General features: G+C 41.0%; 1 protein-coding gene across 1 annotated transcript in view; it reads left to right on the top strand.

Moving 5' to 3' along the window:
* TNRC6B (trinucleotide repeat containing 6B) overlaps window positions 1-9,913 on the top strand; it is a 56,516-nt gene that overhangs the window by 45,161 nt on the left and 1,442 nt on the right. Inside the window, exons 13-18 of the mRNA XM_012638090.1 lie at window positions 797-934; window positions 3,095-3,271; window positions 4,480-4,626; window positions 4,879-4,974; window positions 7,260-7,484; window positions 7,911-7,981. Coding sequence (XP_012493544.1) covers window positions 797-934; window positions 3,095-3,271; window positions 4,480-4,626; window positions 4,879-4,974; window positions 7,260-7,484; window positions 7,911-7,981 — 854 coding nt within the window. The remainder of the gene's footprint in view (window positions 1-796; window positions 935-3,094; window positions 3,272-4,479; window positions 4,627-4,878; window positions 4,975-7,259; window positions 7,485-7,910; window positions 7,982-9,913) is intronic.

Raw genomic sequence — 9,913 nt, 5'->3', positions numbered from 1 at the left:
GAACTCCTGAGCTCAAATAATCCGCCCGCTTCGGCCTCCCAGAGTGCTAGGATTACAGGCATGAGCCACCACGCCCGGCCCTGCTTGTTCTCTTTTTAAAATTCATACCTAGTTATATCTCTCTCACTTGCTTAAAAATTTTTTTATCTCCTGTCTTAGAGAAAAAAAGGTACCAACCAACTCCTCGCCTTTTTATATAAAGACCCTACATGACATGAGTCTTCAGTTCTCCCCATCCCCTGCCACTCTTCATCTCATAGTTAGCTAGACATTGGCAATCACGTTGAACTTCTCGCCATTCCCCAAACATGCTTGATTGTCATGAATCAGAGCTTTGTACTTGGTTTCCTTGACTTACCTGAATACCTACCCTAGGCCCTAGATCACATGTCCCTTCTGCAAAGCCTTTCCTCCCCCAGATACCTTTATCACATCCCTGTTGCTGCTATTGTACCATTTTGGTTGGGTGCTTAGGCTTCTTCATCTCGGTTGGAGAATGGCTGGCCCCAGCATACTGCCTGGCACAAATGTCAACTAAAGGGAAAAGGGAACGTGTGCGTGCGCTGAGATGGCGGCCATATACATCTCTGCACCTTAACAAAGAGTCATCACTTTTTTAGCAAGCAAGAGCAAAGATCAGATTTTTTAATCAAAGTATCTGTTTCTGAGTGGAGAAACTTTGTGAATTTGCCGTTAAATGACAAGTGAAGACATTCATGGGTTCTGCATCAGAACTCTTGGTTGCTGATGCTAGAAATTTATGGAAAGACATAAAATGTGGTGTTCTTCATTTTAGGCTTCAGCTCTGGCGGCATGGACTATAGCATGGTTGGTGGGAAGGAGGCTGGAACCGAGTCTCGCTTTAAACAGTGGACCTCCATGATGGAGGGACTGCCCTCCGTAGCCACACAGGAAGCCAATATGCACAAAAACGGTAAGAGCAAGCTGTTCCGACCCTCCACAGGTCTTGAGGAAGCATCCTATAAGATGATTTTGAAGCTTAGATCTTTCCCTTTTTCTTAATGAGTCTCTTGATCTTTTTTCCCTCCAAATCTTATGATCACCTGTGAGAGGAAGGTTAGAGTTACATGTATTTAAAATTACAAGAAATTTAAAGTGCTAGTTCTAATTAAGGGGAGCAAATTTCCCAGCTGCCATGGGGTTGAAGGTAGTGAACCTGGGCACCTATGGGAGGTAAAACCCTTATAAATTGGCTGACCAAACAGAATCAGCTTGTTGAGTTGGGGTTTTTTGTTCTGTTTTGTTTTTTTGAGGGGCAAGGGATCACAACAGATATACATCTTGTTGATTATTTGAACCACACGTTCATCAGCTTTTTCAAAAATTCCTGCTTTTAATCTCCAAAAGATGACTGATACATGAGATTTGAACTTTTCACTAAGCTTTCTCGTTCTTCTTGAATTACAGTGTCTGCAAGACAGCATTTGAGGGCATTGCAGGCTTTGGTTGTGAATGTGGGTCAGCCCTTCCTCTCCATAATTCTCTGTAAGAGCTTCTCCATTTCCCTGTAAAACAGATAAAAGGTCTCAGAACCTTCCTTCAGCCTTTGTTTCAATGTTTGTTTCATTTGATGGGAATTCACTTGGACTCAGCTGTATCCATGAGAACCAAGTATAAATAGGTATCTGTCTGTTCTGCTGCAGCTCCCTGGCAGGCCTCAGCCACGTCATTCGGTCTGAGGCCTTTCAGGTTTCCTTTATGAACCACTCTTTAAAAGCCCATGCAGGAGGCTGGCGAGGTAGCCACATGAGGCTCCTTGCCTGATATCCCTGAGCACTATCATTTGACTTCATGGCACAAAGTCAAGAATGATTTATTGAAATTACAAAATATGTTTATGGGCTGAATAATCCAAGCCCAGTATCATCTATAGCTTTGGGCACTTCTATGGCTTCCTTAGGCTGATGATTCATGTTCCCAAAGACATGATAGGTGCATGATAATAAATGCAAAATGGCACGTGCAGAGGGTATCTTGAAGGTAAAATATCCACTTGCCTTTTGGAGTTTATAGATCATGTTTTCCTCATTTCCTTAGCAATCCCCAAGATAATTAAGCTTTTCGTTTTCCACTACTTCACTGTAATGTGCCCCTGAGCCAACTTTCTGTCAGTGGCTCCAGAAAAGCAAATGTTCCCTTAGCCGAGCATGGAGATAGTTTTGATAATACTTCTGTTAGGCTACATCACCCTGGAAATAATTTTATCTGTTCACTAGCAGCATCCTAAGAATAGATCGAGTGACACAATACAGCATGTAAAATTCATTTGAAAAAATAAGTATAATGGCACCTCACAGACATCTAAACTTTTATTTAAAGCACATTTTTTGTTAGTTTAAGGGAATTCTAAGCTTTTAATTTTTTTCCTGCCCCGTAGCATAAAAATGCACAAAGGGGGCACCAGCAAAACCACTGAAATGCTCTCGGGAAAGCGGCTACAAAGGATTTGCTGTTCTTCATGTGTGAGGCCGTGGGTCTCAGAGCAGCAGAGTCACTGCTGGTCTTGTGCTGGCAGAGACCCTAGGCGGGAATTCCGTCTCACTGCCTTGGAATTTAAAGCAATTGCAGATGCTTTTCTCTCCAGTGGACTCACTCTGTTTACACTGCTGCTTCCAGCTAATCTAAGCCTGATCAGCCCTTAAGAACTTGGGTGGGTAGCATCAGTAGAAATTTAGTTAATTTGTGCTGCAAATTGTTTAGTGTTTTTCCCATTTCTCACTTTTAAGTCATTAGCATAGAAACTATGGGGATGATGGTAGGATTCATAGTTTGTGAGCGTTTCATTAATTTCATAAGACTGTGGAATTTTACAACTGGAAGGACTGTTTAAGAGCAAGAGCAGTCCTGTGTGCCTCAGTGAGACACTGAGAGGCTCAGCGAGGTGAAATGAATTGTTCGTGGTCACATTGCTTATTAATTATATCCTAAATCCCAAGTGCAGCCTCATTCCAGTACTCTTTTTACTCCATAAGCTTCAGAATACTGTATTTGTTTAAGTTCTTCTGAATAAAAAAGATAAATTCTGTTCATAGGAGTTACTCTGGATGAATTAATTTCCTTTCTCTCTTCTCAGGCGCTATAGTAGCCCCTGGTAAGACCCGGGGAGGGTCACCATACAACCAGTTTGATATCATCCCGGGGGACACACTGGGTGGCCATACGGGTCCTGCTGGTGATAGCTGGTTACCTGCCAAATCTCCACCGACAAATAAAATCGGAAGTAAATCCAGCAATGCCAGTTGGCCTCCAGGTATAGTCCAGGAAATTCTTTTTCTATAATAGCATTTGTTTTTTAATTGTTGGTTTCAGGTTCTGGACATACTGCTTTTGTGACCTACTTCACTAAGGCACTTGTTTTCATTTTTCATTCAGTAATTATTGTCTGATAAAAGCAAGGCATATATTGTGGGAAGATACGTACTGCGGGAAAGATAGAAAATTTTCATTAGATGGGGAATCCGGGGATAAAGGAAAGTGACATTGTGGCTGGGACTTGGCACTCATCCCATGCATGGAATTCCTCGTAACATACGTGCTTCGGGGGTGTCTTTTGAATTGGTTTATTTTTAATTCTTAGGCAAGTATTTATTATCAGTTCTGTTCCAGGTATGCAGTAGTGAGTGCAATGAGATTATTTGTTAATTTTTTTCTTTCTTTCTCTCTTTTAGACATAATCTATTTTCATTGTAGAAAATTTAGTAAAGCAAAAATAAAAGTCAGTAACTCCATAAATATGTCTTTCTAGACCTCTTTCTGTAAATGTATATTTATGACATGAATATATATAATTTCATTTTATTAAAGTAGGATCATATAATGCATATGGTCATATACAATACATGTTGCTCTTTCTCATCATGATTAGGAAAATAAAAATTTATTGATTCTATCTCACAGCTTTAAAAATGATTAAAATTGACAAGTAAAAAAATTATAAGCTCTCGTGTATATTACAGGGTTTCTGATGCTACGCTTAATCATTCCTGCTGGTTTTCCCTGGATGTTCCACGTAGCAGTGGTCATTTATATTACGTTTTATGTGTTTGGGCCAATGTCCAGTAAGGAAAATGGGAGAAGTCACTGATCTCCAGCCTAGACTTCCTCCCAGTTCTCGGCCTAGATACCTGGACAGTGCTTGTGAGCACCAGACCCCTCACTCCTGCTTTCTCTGCCTTCAGGCTAAATTCCCCTGGGAGCAGGTAGGGGCCAGGCCTCTATGAGCTGTGGCGTCAAGTTCACTCCCTCAAACAGACCAGCATGTGTGATAACACAGAGGTGCTCTCGGCAAGAATATAAGTTCAGGCTGATTTTTTTTTTTTTTTTAACTTCATGATGAAAATCTAAGAGACAATAGATGTAGTATTTAGACTTCTCATAGACCCATTTCTTGTATCAAAAATTATTTTACCATTTTTTTAAACAACCTCCTACCTCTAATATTTGTTCTCCTTGTCTCAGAATTCCAACCAGGAGTGCCATGGAAAGGTATCCAAAATATTGACCCTGAATCTGACCCCTATGTCACCCCAGGAAGTGTGCTGGGGGGCACAGCCACATCTCCCATTGTCGATACTGACCACCAGCTGCTGCGGGAGAACACCACAGGTAAGCCATGACACTCCCTGTGTGTGTTCAGTGCCCAGCGTTTTCATAGTTGTCCATCTGTGGCTCCTTTTGCACTTGCTGGTACCTAATAATTTAACCCCAAAATATAAGAATACTGCTTTTCATGTTTGTTTTTTTAGACATGTTTTGTTCTCCCTTATATTGAAGTTTAAATAAAATACTCTCAAGGTTTCATTGGTTATGCTGCCATTTATCTTCAGTATTTTCTTCTTGTTCATTTATCATCCCAAGGGTCTAATTCTTCCCTCAACACCTCGCTGCCTTCACCTGGTGCCTGGCCCTACAGTGCCTCTGACAACTCCTTTACCAACGTTCATAGCACTTCAGGTACGAGTGTGACCTGTTTGTTTCCCTTAGGTTAGCACTTTTCCATCAGGTTCTCTGTTACAAAGAAAACTGGCATTTACTTCTTAACGAATACTTTTACAGAAGTTGAACAGCACAGGTCAGCGTAGGTGGAAGCACACCTTTTGTATTTGCCAGGTCTTCACGGAGCTTCTAGTCTCACAGGGAGGATGAAGCAGTTACAGCTTTGGGATGAGGCTCATGAGTGACATAATCACTGGGAGCTGGGGGTGTTCAGAGGGCCGAGGTCATATCCCAGTGACACAAATGCTGCTCTTTTAACCATCCTAGGAAGAAATCAAAGGCCTTGGGAAGAACCAGCGTAAGTCCAAGCTATTATTCTTAAGGCAGCCAGTTATAGCTTGCTTTTCTCTGAAAATCCTTGCACACAGACAAAGACTAAGGGCAGATGGCCATAGGAAAAAAGAGGACCTCAGTTAATTTTCCCAACATTTGTTGAGTTCCTTGTATTTTTATGAAAGACAGTAGGGAGTGGAAAAGTTAATGGGCATAATAAAGGCTTGAGGTCACTCATTTAGCACAGTGCGTTTTAGATTGGTAGACAAATCATTTGTAATTGGCACCTTGATTTTACAAAAGTTGGACCTTCAGCCATTGAAGTCATTAAGACTTCTGTGCTTTGTCCAGGCAAGAGCAGATAAAGCTAAGACGCCACAGGCTAATGGTCTGCAAATAGTCGTCTTTTTCTTGCCACCTCTGTGTCATACCAGTAGAACAACAGTAACATACCGTTTATGGAATGATCCTGCAGGCCAGGCATCATGCTGAACCTTCAGCATGAATCTTACTTTACCTTCACTGAAGGCAGTGAGTCCGCCCTCTGTCGCCCTCTGTCTCATTTTTTAGATAAAGAAACCGAGCTGATGGGATTTGCCTCAGGTCTGAGCAGCTGCGTAAAGGAGGCATCTCAGTGTTCCATGTTTCTAACCATCACCCTCCATGATACTTTTATAGGACTTTTACATGTAAAAACTTACCTCCACTCAACTTTCACTCCTGTAAATGCTCATACCTCAGGTTGAACTATGTATCTTTTCTCTAAAATTGGACATTCACCTGAGAGATGAACCAAGAATCACCTCAGGCTTGTATAAAACTGAACCTAGATTTCCCCATCCCCCAAGTTGTCTTTCCTTCTTAACTCACCTTTTTATTTTTCTTCATGATGTCCCAGGTATTACCCAGTCAGAGATTTCCAGTATTTTCTCCCTCTCTCCTCTCCCCCTCCCTCCCTCCATGGATCCAGACAGTGATGCTGTCTCCCGAGTGGTTTATTCTGCGGTCGTGTTGCTCATATCCACTCCTTCTGTTCCTTTCTATTTGCTGTCACACTAGTTGAAACACTCCATGCTGACTGTACTGCAGAGACTCCTGCTGGCATCTGAATCGGCCCCCAGCCTCCCTTTGTGGCCTCCATCACCTCTCTGCCCCTGTGAAATGTTCAACCAAAATTGAAGGGCATACTTGGTACAGGGGGAGTTTGTGTTGAACCTTGGGTTACGTTCTCCTGTTCGTATGAGCCCATCCATTTGTGTAAATCCTTCAAGACCTGCCTTTGCAAAGCCTTTGCTGACAGCTCAGCATTCTTCTTCTCCCTTGTATACTGAACATATATGATGCTGCCGTGGTTACCAGTTCTGTGGTTCATCTATTTTGTCTTCTCATCTCAACTAGAGGTTCTTGGGGAATAACTGTTTATATAACCCACAGCGCTGATTTAGTGCCTTATACATAATAAGCCCTTAGTGAATATTTGTTGATTGTTTTGTAAAAATCTGTTTGAATGTTGTTATCTGATAGGCTGAATCTGGGCACAAGAAAAGTGTAATTTTCTAATGTACTTTTCATTGAGTCAATGAGTATTTATAGAATACTTTAGTTCTGCTAGACTTCACGTTCTAACTGTGTATATATATATATAAGCCCGATGTCTTTAAGTGTACTTTCTCCTTAAATTTGTCTTCCCTTTCAAGTTGTTTTTAGCTGAGAAAGTAGTAGAGAATTAGTTCTCTTATTAAATATTTAGTTCATATAATGTTGTCATTTCAGAGCAATAGTCAATTTAAAATTTTATATTCAATAAGGTCAAAGAACAACGCTATTTTTATGTTGCTGTTCTTAAAATGTGTACTTTTTAGAATGTAAATATGTATGTATTTATATGTGTATAGACAAAATTCATGTGTATTTGTCAACAGAAGTGACCCATCTAACCTTATTGCTTCCTTAATTTTCTCTTCTTACAGCAAAGTTCCCTGATTACAAATCAACATGGTCCCCAGATCCCATAGGACACAACCCCACTCATCTCTCCAACAAGATGTGGAAAAACCATATTTCCTCCAGGAACACTACACCGCTGCCCCGCCCACCTCCCGGTCTGACCAACCCCAAACCGTCATCTCCCTGGAGCAGCACAGCACCCCGATCAGTCAGGGGGTGGGGGACACAGGACTCACGGCTTGCCTCAGGTGAGGACGATCTGCCTAAGGAATGTCGTCGTTCGTCCACTATGTCAACACAAACGGTAAAGACAGGAAGAGATCTTTACAAAAGAGGAAAGCGTGGGTGTCTGGTAGAGGAAAAAGGATCTCTTGAGTGAAAGTTGTAGCCAGTATAAGATAGAGGGACCCAAGAACTCCCCAGGGACAGATGGAGTAAAAATGAAAAATAGCAGAGTGAGACACTGGGAGGAAAATATTTTCTTTCAAATAAGGCAGAAGAGTGCACAGGAGATGAGGACCAGTAGAAGAGAAAAAGAAGGTCAAGAGACTGGTGAAAAAGAGAGACTATTTGTAAAAGGGGAGTAGAAACGTGGGCTACAGGAAAATGTTTCTCTCTCATGGCTTTCTTGAATTTTTTGTTACTCTTCCTGATCCTTTTCTGGTTGCTTACAGCCTCTACCTGGAGTGATGGTGGTTCGGTTCGTCCTAGTTACTGGCTAGTTCTTCACAATCTCACTCCACAGGTAATCATGCTTTCTCATGGTTTTCTAGATAGGACTCCATAGTATTAAGAGAGGGAGATACTCAAGAGATGCGGGAGGTTGACAGATAAGAATGTTTATTCATTTCCTGGTCTCTGCAAAGAGGTCCTACCTCTTTGATGAGTCTCCTCTCCCCACCCAAGGTTCATAGCCCACTTTGAAAGGAGGCGGTGCTGACCACTGAGCTTCACAGCTGCCGTCAAGGTGATGTTAACACGTGTAGTTTATAAAACCGAAAGTGGTGATTTCTGCATAGCAGAGATAATTTTCTGTATAGATACACCTGTGAAAATCTGGAACATCTAATGGGAGAGGGATGTTTTAACCACACACAAAAAAGTTACCTGTTTCTATGTTAGTTGTCCATCAAGACCTGAGGTGCCATATTAACCATTTTCATGCTTTATAAATAATTAACTGTCCATCTCTGCAGTAGAAGGAATCAGTTGATTTCATAGCTTATAAATGCCACACAGATGCTTTTAATATTCCATCTGTTGTCCTTGTCGTATGTAGATGGTATTACTAATTTGCTCTCATCAGAACATGCCCTCTGGGTGGTTTCTCCAGTGGTGGGGTTTCTTTTGCACCGAGCCACCCTCCCTTTGTCCTTGGTTGCCCGATAACTGACACATTTGCGCAGCATCATGTTGAGCACTTGACTGAGGTTAAATGAACCTATCAAAACTGAGCCCATTGTCTTCATGTTGACCTGACTTAATACGACCTTTACATCACCTTCTTAAAAGGAGTCGATTATGCCTCCTCCTTTTCGACACATAAGATGCATTGTCTAGCATTTAATTCATACATGGATTCATGCACACTTTATTAAGCCAACATGTTCCAGATTATTCCCATGAGATATTAGTAGATCTCTGGCCTAATATGTTTGAAATGTGTAGTCGGTTAAATAAAACTAAGCAGGTTTCCTCACTACGAGACTTCTTAGATCCTTTAATATGCTAATGTATATTATGATTCTCTGTGGAGAAATACATCTTCTCCTAAATTTATTTGCCCAGCGAACCCATCTGTGAGGTGTAAATTACAGGACTCAATATTTCAAGGTACATGTTGAAAAAGGCAGTTACATGAGGAAAGGTCTGGGTCAGCGCTTACACTCCATATCTAATCACCTCAGCTCAAAGTTCCAGGTTATTTATTTAGCTAACAGCTGACTGAAGCATGAAATGACCATCCTCAAAAGTATGCATGCCTCGTTTTTTCTAAGAATTGCCAAACAATGTGGTGGTTACAGTATGGTTAGGGCGAGAGGGCAGTAAGGGCTACTGTTTGGAAGGAAACCCGGGCAAGCTAACCAGCTATTCGCTTGTTCTGTCTAATGAAAAATAGTGAGTATACATCTATATATATAAAATGAATGTGAGGGTCGCTATGTTTGTATTTAAAAGAATTGATTAATTTAAAAAATCAAAACTAGCTGATGGCAGACTAATTTCAGTCATTAGCTTAAAAGGTTCTAAGAGCAAATCTTGATAGAGTAGTCCTCCCCTTATCCAAGATTTTAGTTACCCACAATCAACCACAGTCTGAAAATATTAAGATACGTTGAGAGAGACCACATTCACATCACTTTTATTGTAGTGTATTGTTATAGTTGCTCTATTTTGATCTCTTACTGTGCCTAATTTATAAAGTAAACTTTATCATAGGTGTGTATAGGGTTGGTACTGTCCACGGTTTCAGGCATCCACTGTGGGTCTTGGAATGTGTTCTCTGAGGATAAGAGGGAACTATTGTACTTGGATAAGTTTATTTTTTATCACCTAAAATGTGTGTAGAGGACATCTGTCCTGAAACTCTCTTGTGGCACGGTCTCTCTACTGACATAGTTATGTAGTCAGTTGTCACTTATAAACAATGATGAGAGCTGTTTCTATATTTTCTTTT

The sequence above is a fragment of the Propithecus coquereli genome, unplaced genomic scaffold (genome assembly GCF_000956105.1).
Source record: "Propithecus coquereli isolate 6110/MARCELLA unplaced genomic scaffold, Pcoq_1.0 Scaffold126, whole genome shotgun sequence".
NCBI lineage: Eukaryota > Metazoa > Chordata > Mammalia > Primates > Indriidae > Propithecus > Propithecus coquereli.
Note: the sequence above shows the minus strand (reverse complement) of the source record. Positions and strands in the feature narration are given on the sequence as shown.